This window comes from Antechinus flavipes, chromosome 2 (genome assembly GCF_016432865.1).
Source record: "Antechinus flavipes isolate AdamAnt ecotype Samford, QLD, Australia chromosome 2, AdamAnt_v2, whole genome shotgun sequence".
Taxonomy (NCBI): domain Eukaryota; kingdom Metazoa; phylum Chordata; class Mammalia; order Dasyuromorphia; family Dasyuridae; genus Antechinus; species Antechinus flavipes.
This window is the reverse complement of record NC_067399.1, coordinates 674,161,829-674,175,624: the sequence shown is the minus strand read 5'-3', so window position 1 is coordinate 674,175,624 and position 13,796 is coordinate 674,161,829. Positions and strand designations below refer to the sequence as shown.

The following is a 13,796-nucleotide window of genomic DNA, read 5'->3' as shown; positions in this document are numbered from 1 at the left end:
AACAAGAAAAATATGTGAATCATTTAAGAGTAATGACAGTCAACTGCATCATCTCAAACTTAAAAGACTAAAAAAAAAAAAAAAACTAAGAGGGATTTTAAAGGAAAGTGTTTAAAGTAATGTTTAAAAAACCACTTCCAAATTGACAGTATTTGTATTATTGGTATCCACTGATTGAAAAAATACTCAATAAAATAATTATATTTGAAAAACACACGTACTCCTATAAACTTCAGACAATAACTGTGGCCTTCAGGTTGGGAACCAGAGGGGGGAAAAATTTTATTAGATATATTTAGAAACAATTTGGGATTTTATGTTTTATATATTTTATACTTTAAACTTCATCTCATCCAATGTATTAATTTTCATCATTACAAAATATACTGAACAATAAATACACAAATATTAGCAAAAAAAGTCAATTTTGACTCACCAGCTCAATGATTCCATAACGGGAAATTAGAAAGTTAGGGGTAATCCTACCCACCACTGACAGAAATATAAAATAGAGGTTTTTCTTTCAAAACAAACAAAACCGAAATGTCCACAAAGATACTGAAACATGAGCATAACTACTCAATATCCTCCTCCAAGCAAAAAAACCCACCAACATGAAACAAAATTATCTTTAGGAATCCTCTGAAGAATATTTTAAAAATCACTTGAAGAAATGAGCAAACCAAGATCTCCAACACTGGAGGTGGAATGGAGTGGGGGGAGAGACTTTATATATTAATTAAGAGAAAAGGCAAAAGCCAAAACACAAAAAAAACTGTACTGAAATATCAATGGTAACTTCAGAAACAAAGCTAGAATTCTCAAGAACCTCATGTACAATAAACCAATTTCTATTGTGAGATGAAATTTTTAAAAATGCATCACGGAAATCTCACAAGATGATGCTGGGGCTCAGCAATTTACACTATCCAGAGAAAAAAAGGAGCTTCAAAGGAAAGAATTATACAGAATATTGGAAAAAGTCAAATTTGAAAAAGGTTCAAAAGCAACTGAATCGAAAGTGCTGGTGTTGAGTTTTTTCTCCTCGTTCTGTGCTTTACGACAACCTGACTGCTGTATTTCACGTCATGGCTGCTGTTGTTCATCCTGGATTCTCAACGAGGACCATGACTCCAAGGGGGTGATGCCGGGATATAGAAGTGAAATGGATCTCGGTGCAAAATCCCCAGCTTCACTTTCCCCTTCAGAGCCATCTGGGTCCAGTGGCAAGCAATAGAGCAGGAGATATAAAACCATATTCCAAATACTTAAACTTTTAGAGTAGACAGGCTGAACTCACAGGACACCAAGAGAGAGAACTTTGAAATTCAACTCCTCCAAAAATATCAAGATTGTCTCAAGATACCCACATAAACCTAAGGTCTCTACAAGTGCTGACATGATTACTTCCTCCTGCGTCATTTAGTAAATTATACTTGTGAATATTTGCATCATCTCCTAAGCCACATCTTTAAGCATAGCCCCAGCCACACAATATCGAGAGGCATCTTGAAAAACCCCAAGAAGGAGGGCTGCTATTTATTCTACTGTTCACACATGTCAAAAAAGGACCGTGTATCACGTCCAAGGTGTTAGACTGACACAAGAAATCCCTTAGAGCCCTACCTCAGCGATCTGGCTGAGAACTCCAACTAGCCACTCAAGTCTTTCTCCATGGAGGGTTTCATGCTAAAACAGAGGGACTGAGTACCACCTTCAAGGAAAAAGAAAAAGATTTTACAAAGAAAGCAAGAGTTTGCAACAGTGCCAGGCTAAAGCTCTCTTTAATTTAGGATATTCTGAATTGCTCATGAATTGCCTTAAGGGAAAAGACCTGGGTCAGTTCTGGACCTTGCCAGAATTGATCCTAACAAGCCACTTTCATCTCCCCAGGTTTTGGTTTCCTGGGTGTAAAATGAATGGGATGAACCAAGTGACCCATGGTCTACTCCAGTTGTGGATCCTATGAAAATTCTTCCTGGCTAATGCAGCAGCAGCAGAGCCCATGATGCTCTTTTGTCCACTTAGTGCCTCTCAGGCCATCTGCCCACAGCTGGCCCAGAGGCCCCACTGCTCTACTCATCAGAGAGACACTGCATGTGTAACACACACACACACACACACACACCCCTCTCCCTCTCCATTCAACAGGCAATAGGCCTCCTCTAAGGGAGATCTTTCCCTTGACCTTTAAGAGAGATGCTCTTCTCTCCCTCCATTTTCTTCCCAACAATCTCATATCATTCCCAGGACTTCAACTAACACCCCTACAGAAACAAGTCCTCTCATCCAGATCTCCAGTGCTACCTTCTCCTCTTCCTAGTGCTCATGTTTGCCTCAAAATGCCTTCCTATCAGAGCCTGGATATCTCAAACTCAACATACCCCAAAATGATCTTCACACCTTTCCCTCAAAATTTAGGGGAGCCTTCTGGGAGTAGCGCCATCCCTCAATACTTTTCCCCATATTTAAAGTCTTGGTGTTATCTTAGATATGAGGGACAAGTCCATCTGTTATCAAGTCCTATCAGAACAACCTCTGACACATCTCTAAAATGCATTCTTCTTCCTTTATAGTCCAATGGTCACCTTCCTCAAACCTTTATTATCATCCTTCTGGAATATTGTGAGAGCTCCTAACATCTACCTTTCCCAATCAATCTTCTTTACACTCAAGCTTAATCATACTATTCCTCTGCTCAAAAGTCTTTAATAGTTATTTACCTACCAAATAAAGCATAAATTCCTTTAACCTGCCATTCAAGGCCCTATCTCTCCAGGCTTGTCTCACACTGTGGCCCTTTACAGAATCTATGTTCCAGCCAGACTTAATAAATGCGCCACACTTTCCCACTTTCTAGTTCCTATGCCCAGAAAGTCATCCCAAAACACTGTTCCTACTTCTCCTTTAAAACCCAGATCAAATATCAACCAGTCTTTTTCTGACCTCCTCCTCCCTCTTCCTCACCCTCCAAAGTAAAACTGATTTTTCTAACCTAGAACATCTTAGGGTAGGGAAAAAGGGAATAAGCATTGATACAAGAAATCCCTTAGAGTCCTACCCCAGTGAATCTGGCACCTACACAAGACTTTCTCTATGGAGGGCTTCGGTTGTGAGATTTGTCCAGGTCACAATTAGCATCTGAAAGCACTTGTGAACTCACATCTTCCTAAACTCCAAGTCCAGAGCTCTATCCACTGTAACCCTGAGCCACCTCCAGTACTGTGATTGAGTGTATTTTATCTATAAGTGCATTTTTATATTATATTTATCTATAGGTGTATTTTATCTATAGTTATGAGATAACTCCCTACTAAATTAAAAGCTCACTGAAAGCAGAGACTGTCTTTCCTTAAAATTCTATCTCCCCTGCCCCCACCCAGAGGAAGTATGAGCTGAAGGAGCCATTTATTGAATGTTATATTGAACTGAGTCAAGGTTTACTTTATAGGAAAGAAGCCAAACTATGGCATTTGACTACATTTTAAAAGCAAAAACTGATTAAAAGAAATGGACACATAAAGAACTTTGAGATTCTACTTCATATCTAGGAAAACTGGCAAAATGACAAAAGGTGGGAATGATCCATTGTAAAGAAGTGGGGAAAAAAGGCCCACTAATAATTGTTAGTAGTACTTGTAAAATGGCCTCACCATTCTGGAAAGTCATTGTGAAGAAAAAGTAACTAAAATGTCTATGTTCATTGACCCAGACTCCATCCCCAAGCACAAACATAAGGAGGTGACTGACACAAAACAAAAAACTGGAAACAAAGTAGATTACCCATCAATTGGGTAATGGCTAGACAAACTATGACATATGGATGTAATAAAACATTACTGGTAAGAAACAATGAATGTGATCAATACGGTAAAATATGCAAAGGCTCATATGAACAGATGCAGTGTGATAAAATAAGCAGAACTAGGTGAACAATATATACAAAATAGCATTGTAAATGGAAAGGCCCAACACAACTACAGCTAAACAATACCAAGATGCACTGACCATCACACCTGGTCCCAAAGACTCTCTGGGAAGAAGGTATCTCCCCAGCATAGCTCTCCCACTACTCAGGACTACTGCTCATTACACCAGACTTCTTTCAATTTACTGCTTAGTTTTGCTGAATTGCTTTCTCTACCTCCATTTTTTATGAGGGAGAAGGCTCATTAAGAAAATATAAATGATTCAAAAACAAAAAAATTTTTTTTTCATTTTAAGAAAGGCAGAAAGCTTTTTATTACCTGAAAATGTAAATTCCATTTTATTTGTAACATTCAATTTACACCTGGTCCAAAGAATAACTGTATGATCAAATTGGCATTCATTACCTATTCATCACCTACTTTATCCAACCAGCATGTCCCCCTTGGTCAACAATCCTTAGTACATAGGAAAATTCTGTTCATTCTTTCTTTTCTTTTCTTTTCTTTTTTTTTTTTTTTTTTTGGCTGAGGCAATTGGGACTAAGTGACTTGCCTAGGGTCACACAGCTAGGAAGTGTTAAGTGTCTTGAGGGCTGGTGCTCTATCCACTGTGCCACCTAGCTGCCCCCAATTCTGTTCATTCTTAATCTGGAAAACCAGGCCCATTTAAAAAAAAAAAAAAAATCAGAGCTACCATTTATGATCCTTTCATCATTTTTCATCAACTTTTATTTTTAGTTTTAGAGAAGAACTAAATAAAGAACCATGGAATTCTATTAGTATTTCCTTTAAAGACAAATTAGGGGACAGAAACACTATTTTTCTTCTTTAAATTTTTTATACTATAGCAAGTCAATTTAATTCTAAAGATGGAAAAGTAAAAGTGTCCTGATTCCACAACATGAAGTTCAGAACTTTGACAAGAAATATGGCATATGGCACACAGAAAAGGGGAAATGTGACCTGTTAATCATCTCATCTCATAGGTACTTGTAACCACCAGAAAAAATTCTACAAATTCTATGCTTCAAAGAAACAAATCAACAAGACAACTTCACTAAGATATTAGCATCAAAAAAAAAAAAAAAAAAAAAAGCAGTGTACCCTATCACAAGTTCATTTTTACACAGAAAGGCACTTAAATAAGGACTGACTCGGTACAAGTAAGCTTCCATTCACAGCAAAACATTAGAATTTACTCAATTCCCTCTAACACTTCTTGGATAAATTTTTTCAAAAAAAAAAAAAAAAAGCTGTGAAGGTAAGTTATTGCTCAATGATTAATCTTAATGTCTTCCTTTCCATCTCTAAGTTCCAAGATTCCATTAGCGAGCATGACAAATTACAAAATGAAAATTAAAATTATAGCAAAGGTTTCCTACCTAATGTCAGACTCCCATGCTACATTAATATAGCCTCAAATAATATAAATATTCTCACTATCATTATGATTTTAGATATTCAAAAAAATCTCTACTTAACACCTATAAAAAGATTAGATTTTTGACATATACTATTTTAATATAAAAAATAATTTTTGTTTAGCGAGGAATTATGTGATTTTTTTTTTTTGGCTGAGACAACTGGGGTTAAGTGACTTGCCCTTGGTCACACAGCTAGAAGTATTAACTTTAGTGTCTGAGACCAGATTTGAACTCAGGTCCTCCTGACTTCAGGGCTGGTACTCTAAGAACTACATGATTTTAATCAAAACAAAAGTCTTTCTTGAAATAAAACGTTTACAATCTTCCAGTTTACTTTCCACATTAACATATTCTGAGTTTCCACTGGACTGCTCATCTTAAACCTTCAGGTAATAGTTACTACATTCACCCACAGTGAAGTTTACTGAAGGTACTAAATGCAATCTGAAAATTTTTTTTTAAATTGAAAGAAAGAACATCAAGTGAGTTATTAGACATTTCCACAATAGCATAGGCACAGCATTACAATATGCTAAATGAAAATTGTACGTACAAATTATTCATATTTTAGTTAAAAACGATCTACAGATTCTCTCTCTTCCCCCTCCCTCTCTCTCCAAAGCTATGAATGGCTTTCTTTGGAACCCTACATTCTCCATCTTTTTTGATGGATCGATTAAAAAAACAAAAACCAGAACAGAGCAATACATTAACTAAGAAGTACAAATACTGATAAGCATGTGAAAATTCTGGCTTCAATCCTTTATTTTAAAAAAACACAAAGTAAACTTGGAATGAAATTAAAATTTTAATATTTCCGAAATTGAAGAAAATTTTCAATGACTCAAGTATATACCTTAAATATAATCTGAAACAATTAAAGTTTAAGATACTAAAAGATTCATGTTATCCATTTTAAAGTTTTATATTGTTATGAAAAATAAATATTAATTTCCAAAAATGAGAATTTATCTAAATATTAAAATTTTTCAACGGTTAAGGCTTTTCTTGGCTCTGAATTGCATGACAAATGATTAGCTCTTCAAAATCTGATAGATTCAAAAGTAGGAGTGACAAAAACATCACTCTCCTACGCAAAGGTACCAAACTACAGGAAGAATTATCATTCATTCCTGGGCTGTCAACAGAGTCCAAAGCATCCTTATTTTCCATACCAGGGACAGATGAAGAATGTCTTTTCCTAAATGCTGGACCAGATGGCATTTCGGCCTTACTGGAAAGTTTGCTCCATCTCTAACTGGCATTTTAAGATCACTCAGTCAGCTTTTAGACAGAAATGGACACAGTTACTCTCACTAGTCAAAATGTAGGCTAACCTGGACCATTTGTCAAACTGGCCCTCATATTTAAATTTAGACAATATATGATGTTCTAAAAAAAAAAAAAAAAAAACCTAATATAAATTTCAAAGGAACCAAACTTGCTTTCAGGCCTACAAATAATTAAAAAAAATATATAAAAACTGGAGAAATGGTATATGGTCATGGCCAATATATCTACTTGTCATTTCCAAATTTTTTTATAAACTGAAATTTAGATACAAAGAAAATTCCTATAAATAAAAATGTTTCTATGATGATATCGAGGAGAGAAAGGCAGTCATATAACCTTTATAAAAGTCAATGACCAAAGTCATCAATACACTCTCACAAATTTTGGCCATTCTATCAAATTCCAAAACAATAGCAAAAGATCTCATTTTTCCAACTCAATGAAAAGTCAGGTCAAAAGCTACTTTCTATAAAGCTACTTGTAAATCAGAACAGAATAGAAACCACCAAAAGCAATACCAACACCAGAAGCTCAGTAGGAAGTTGAAGAATTAACATTTCTATTATATTCTCCAAGCACGAATTTTGTCTATTTCCTCTGGCTCTGTGACAGGACTAGGCCACACAATTCTCTTGCTACAGATTACACTGGAAGAGGAAAGATAATATAAGATAAGGAGCCAAGGATGCTATTTTGCACAACCTGTTCATACAAACTAATTTATGCTGTCACATAGTATTTTAAATATTACATAACTGTTTTTTATTAATGTTTTCTAGATCCTAAATAATCACAAGAGTCATAATAATAGAACATTATGCATGAAGCACAAAAAAACTCACATGAAACAAAAATTGTTTTCCATAAAAATTAGGACAAATTATGTTGTACTTGTACTAAAGAAAGTTTAAACAGTAAAAATATAAGATGGAATATTAGTAACTTCATAAAATGGACATTTTCACACAGAAATGCTACCCACAGCTGGGAAGGATCTCCAGAATTCCTAGCACCCAAGTCTTTCCCACACTCAATATCTTCTCAAATAAATTTGCTTTCTAGGAAAAAAGTTCTCTCATCAAATGCACATTAACCAAAAGTGAAGGATATTTAAAAATGAGCACAATCTTAAAACACAGTTACACACGGAATTGAAAGCTTTCTGAGATTACTTTAAAATCAAAAGTAAGCCATTTAACTAGCTTTTGCCTTTTATGAAAAAAACATTCATTTTATACTATATAAAATGTCAAGTCAAAACATTTACACTACTAGATTACCCAATATTCACAATAAAATTATTACATAATCTCAAGTTTAAAAAGTTTTCTTATTATCGAACTATTAAAACTGGGCTCACATCACTTCCCAACATATATAATTTTAATCACTTATTAATCTTCACATAGTATAAGTACTTTAAAACAGTTTAAAATCTTAATTCACAAACATCAAACAAAAAAAATTAGAAATTAATTACAGTGAAACTAACTTCCCTTTTATAAAGTGTAACACTAAATGACAGCCTATCTATTTCTTCATTCATGGATAAAGCTGGGGGGACAAAACTTGTGAAATAATTATGAAAAATTACTAGGTGATCAAGTTTATACAAGAGGAAAAGGAGGGCAATAATGGATTTAAAACTCGAAGGGTTAGGCAGTTCCCCCAAAATCCAACCAATAAACATTCATTTGACAGTCACTTCAGAACCATTACTGTGCTCTAAGTATATGAATTCTTGTTCAGAGCTGATTTTTATAAGATGCAAATAAAGCCTTAAAATGTCAAACTCTCCTAAAAGGCCTCTATTCTCCCACATTAAATTCTATGCTCTAGTTTGTACTTTTGAATAACCTACTTGATCAAACTTGCTCAAGCTAAATTTAATCTCAAAAAATTTAAATGATTAAAAAAAAAAAATTGAAACGTACACTAGTGTAATCGTCCTGTATTGAGGAGAAATCCTTTCATTAAGGATTTACTTTTCCTCAAGTATTCTAAATAATGCAATGTTAAGCCATGATTCCAGAAGTCCTATCATAAAGAATGGTAGCCACTCCCTGTCAGAGACATGATGGACTCAAGATGCAAAAGGGCACAGGCGATTTTGGACAAGGCCAAGAGGAAATGTTTTGTTTGATTATATATACTTGTTATAAGGCTTTTGTTTTCCTTTTTTTCTCCTCCAGTGGAGAGGGAATTGGAAGACAGAATATAAATATTCCTAAATTTAAAATTAATTTTAATTTTTTTTCAAGAAATAGTAATTTTTCTACTTTGCATAAATTCAATTTGAGGCCACTTTTTTCTTTTAAAAGACACTACAGTTGCTCAGAAAGTGATAATATCTTCCTTACTTCTTATTTCAATTTTCTCACAACAATCAGAAATAGAACTGGTCAAGTGAAGACTTTGCTAAGAAGATAAGCTCCTCCAGAGCACTGTCAGCTTCACTTGCCCCTCTAAAACCCCAACCCCTCATACTGGGTGCCCTTCATAAATGCTTGTTGATTGACTGACAGTGAAAGCAAGTACATTTTTTTTGGTGCATCAAAAATTGTTGAGAATAAAAGCTTTCAATGATTTTTTGCTTTAGTGATTGCTTTTTAAGTTGCATAAATTTTATGTATAGATACAAAAAGTAGCTGACCACAGGAAAATTATATTTCATACCCTTAAGAATAACATTTTACTGTTCGCATCAAAACCTGCTAAGAGATCTGCAAGATGACTATATAGATATAATTTAGATAATCCTTTAGAGATTCATAATTTATTAAATCAAGTATAAATTTTGCAGACATCACAATTTGAAAGCTGACATCATTTTAGCAATTTTTAATATGGTCCAAAAAATTCACTAAAAGCATTTAATTAGGAAAAGTTTCTCTTCCTAGTTCTCAGATAAGCACTATAATAATATATCTCCAAAAATGAATTGCTGGTAAAAACAAATTACAAAACAAAAGTTGCAATGAGCCACTGACTCCTAGACAGTCCTATCCAGTTCAAATGTGTCTATGACATTTAATCAATGAAGTCACTTAAATTTCCAAAGCTACTCTAAAAGTACTAAGTTAAGAACCTAATAGGAATATATATTGTTTTCATCGATGTTTAGCAATTTCCTCTAACAAAATATATGTCTACTATTCTTAAGAAAAACAAACACCTGTATGCTTACATTTAGCTGGCATAAAAACTAATATAAATTTTTAATAAATCAGTAGAAAAAGGCAAAAGTATAAATATGACAAATATGAAAGGGAACTAAATTCTTTAGAAAACAATGTTATATTCTCCTCCAAACTTTTTCACATAAAAAAGTAATTTACATGTCTCTCTCTCCACTTAATATTTACCTGACAATTACTGATGGTTTTTAAGGAAAAATATTCTGCTAAAATGTATCATGTTTTGTAGTTGTCACTTATGCTACCTTAAAACTTTTATATAGAAAGATACTAGCAAGAGATGGTTGCTTCCAAGATTGCAAAAAACTACTGATTTTTTTTTTTTTAAAGCCATCGCCCTATCAGTTGAACTCCATCCATATGGTTTGCTATTACATTTCCACCAAAATGCTCCACTCACCTGACCATCAAAATTCTAATTACTTTAAATTATACTTCATACACACACACCAAGGGAACAATGAATTGTTTTTTTATTTTTCATGAGGTTGCAAATAAGGAAAATAATAGTTCCCAAGCTTGGTCAAAACCAAAACTACAGGGATGACAAGTACAGTGCTTTGATGGCCTCTCTTTTGAATGCAAAGGCCTAAGCTTAATCTTGACAGAACAAAGTCTCAGCGAAAATTCTTGATTTCTCTTCAAGTCAATAAACTGCCTCGGTCCATTTAAACAGTAAAAACCTTAACAATGAATCCACAATATAACTCAATTCAAAATGGGTACACTCACACTCTTACCAGCTCTTCCGGGCCGTGTTAACTCGAAAAAATATAACCCACATTTTTTTGCCTCACTAAAGGTGGAAATCAAAATTAGCGCTACCTCTCAGATGCCAGGAGGCCCGAAAAAATAAATATTGCCAAGTCTAAGCCCGATCTCACACTAATACTTAAAATTTCCAGCGAACGTTAAATTTCACCTTTACAATAAACTATTCAAGACACAGAATGCCCACTAATCTCCTTGACATCATCACCATCAGGAATATAGATGCACTTAAAACGCGGTTGGGCAGTTAATTTTATGCCTTACCCGACATAGCAGCCTCCCATGAGAAGGAAAAAAAAAAAAAAATCCACATTTAACAAAGACCTCAGATAAGTATCGGCCTTAGAGGGTTGATTACAGTACTAATCATTTAAAACTTGGCCAAACTACTAAATCCGGCTCCGATAATTTGGTTCTCCGGCACAAAAGGGGGGGTGGGGGTGGGGGCACTGCATCTCTTCTTTACCCCCAGGGACGCGGGCCGAGGAGCCCCTCGGACTCTCGACTCAGTTTCGGGCATCTATCAAGGCAAACTAGGGCCTAGAAATAATCCCTGCAAGATCTGATGCAATCGAGGGCCGATCAAGCCTAATTCTGTCTCCTCTCCAGACCCTCCATCTAGGTAGGGCCTAGGCCCAGAGCGCCCCGGCAGGCGGGCTCCTGGCCTCCGTGCTTGCAGTTCCCAGGTAGGTCCCTGCGGGAGCCGGCTCTGGGCTCGCTAACCTAGCGCCTTCTGCCCGGAGCGCCGGGACAAAGGCCCCCGAGGAGGCCACTGGGGGGGAGAGGGGGGGACCCTGGCCTTGACCCTGGGGGGCGCGTCCCCGGAGGGGGAGGGGAGGATACAGGTCAAGTCCAAGTCGAATCCATCCTCTTGGTATCTCCTTTTGTTTCTGCTCACGATCTCCTTGATGATGGCTGTCATGTCTGGGGGCCGCGGGGGGAGGGACGGCGGCGGCGGGCGGACGGAGGCGGCCCGCGCGGCGGCCGCGGGGCCTGCTCAGCAGCCGGGCGCCCGACCTGGGCCTCTGCCCGCGGCGCGGCCCGGCGCCTGGGCCTGGGCCTGGGCCCGCGGGAGCGGGTGCTGCGGGTGCGGCAGGCGCGGCGGCGGGCCCGGCGGCGGCCCCGGAGGCTGCCCCGGCGGGCCCGGCGGAGGGCGCGGGCGCGGCGGGTGCGGCTCCTCGGGGCCCCGCGGGGGCCCGCGGCGCGGCCGGGGCCGGGCCCGCAGCCGCGGCAGGCCCGGGCGGGCGATCAGGCGACGCGGCCCGCGCTGCAGGAGACTGCCCCAGGGGCGGGGGGCCCGGCGGCCGCGGCCCCGGCGGCGGACGAGAACGACGGCGACGAGGAGGACGAGGCCGAGGCGCGGCTCCGGCGCGGCGGCCCGAGGCCCGGGGGGGGGCGCCGCCGGGGCCGCCGCCGCCGTGGTGGAGGAGGAGAGGGCCGGGGCTGCCGCCGCTCGGGGCCCCGCGGCGGGAGCGCCGGCCTAGGCCGGAGCCGGGGCCGGGGGCGCAGAGCGGGGCTCGGGGCCGCGGCCGCCGCCGTCTCGCATCGCCGCCGGGGCCACCTCGCCTCGCCCCGCCTCGCCTCGCCGCGCCGCGCCTCGCCTCGCTTCGCCTCCTCTCGCTCCGCCTCGTTCCGCCTCGTCCCGCCTCGTCCCGCCTCGCGTCGCCTCGCCGGCCGGCCGGGCCTCGCAGGCGGCTTGCAGCGGCGGGCGCGGAGCTCACTCGGTTGCCATCATGGCCGCGGCGGTCGCAGCTTCCGACGGGAGACACCAGGCAGCTCGCGCCCGGGAGGGAGCCGCGGCCGGCCCGCACGCCTGCGCCTGCGCCTTGCGCCGCCCTGCGCCGGGACACGGCCCACCGAGGCGGAGGCCCGCCTCCAGGGCCCGCCCCCTCACCCGTGCGCCTGCGCACCACACCCCTGAGTCTCCGAGTCGGCCCCCGGACTCCGCCCAGCCCTCGACTCTCGCTCCCGCGCGCCTGCGCCCTGGTCCGCCCTGCGCCAAGCCTCGCCCCCGAGCCCTGGCAACGCCCCCGAGGGCCGGCTCCCGGGTCGAGGGCCCGCCCCTACGCGCCTGCGCCCTGCTTGGCCCTAAACTGTCGGAACCCCGCCCCCGCTCCATGGTCCCGCCCCCGTACGTCGAGTCGGGCCGAGCCTCCGGCGGCGCAGCAGTCAGCTAGCGCAGCGCAAAACTCCGCCCCTCACCTCCCTCCTTTTCCCCTAGCGCAACTCTGTACGAAAACGACTCCACGTCGTATCCCGCCGCTGCGTACAAAGAGTTCCGCCACATCACCGCCTGCCACGGGAGAAAGAGGGGGAGAGGGAGCGAAACTAGGGGAGAATATGGGGGAGGGGGACCTTTTTTTGGAGGAGGGGAGGCGGGGAGAGACGTAATGGGGGAGGAGAGGAAGGAAAGATGGGGATGGGGAGAGTGCTGTGAAAGAGGAAGGAGATGGGGTGGCGGGGGAGAGGGGCTGGGCGGCCAGGTGTCCGGCCATCCTCGCTGACCCTTCTAGTGCGCACGATCGGCTGTCGTCGCTGACTGGAGAAGGGGGAAGCCACCAGCCCCAGGGCTGACCTGGGGAGGGTACGAGTGGTAAAAGACCCCCTGCACGGGCCTGTAGCTGGGACCCCTAGAGGCCTCTTCTTTGCATCTGAGCCTGATATCTCCACCGTGCCCCGCTCTTTTGTAGGATGCCTTGCGAGCCATCAAGCTCCGAGGGCCGCACATCCTTTAGGAGCCGGGGCCGGCCTCATCGGGCAGGGAGCACCCTTTCCCCCCTTGTTCTTTTCTTTCTCTGCTCCTTCCACTCATCCTAAGGATGGGAGGAGGGGTTCTACTAGCAAACCCTCTGCAACCCCCACCCCAAGCACTCCCCTGCCGGGGGTGGGGGAGACCTGGGGCTCCGAAAGGACCTGCCCAGAAATCCCCCCCCCGACTCGCCACCGTCGCCGCCGCCAAGGTGTCAGTCTTTCCCCGGAGAACAGCCCCCCATTGTGTCTCCAGGCTGCGCCCCCTTCCATATAAATTGGCTCCCCGCCGGGTGTCCCCCTCCCACGTCGTGAGAACCGAATCTCATCCACTTTGGCAGAGAATAGCCCCTTCCTCCCTCGGTGTCCCCCCACTTTCCCCCGGGTGTCCCCGATTAAGGACCCCGCCAATAATAAGCTCCCCCACTTTCCCG

The 13,796-nt window shown here is 41.9% G+C and overlaps 1 protein-coding gene across 1 annotated transcript in view; it reads right to left on the bottom strand.

The window, feature by feature from the left end:
* The window catches only part of PTEN (phosphatase and tensin homolog), a 72,930-nt gene extending 61,343 nt beyond the window's left edge, over positions 1 to 11,587 (bottom strand). Inside the window, exon 1 of the mRNA XM_051982651.1 lies at positions 11,458 to 11,587. Coding sequence (XP_051838611.1) covers positions 11,458 to 11,536 — 79 coding nt within the window. The 5' untranslated portion in view covers positions 11,537 to 11,587. The remainder of the gene's footprint in view (positions 1 to 11,457) is intronic.
* Between the last annotated feature and the right edge of the window lie 2,209 nt (positions 11,588 to 13,796).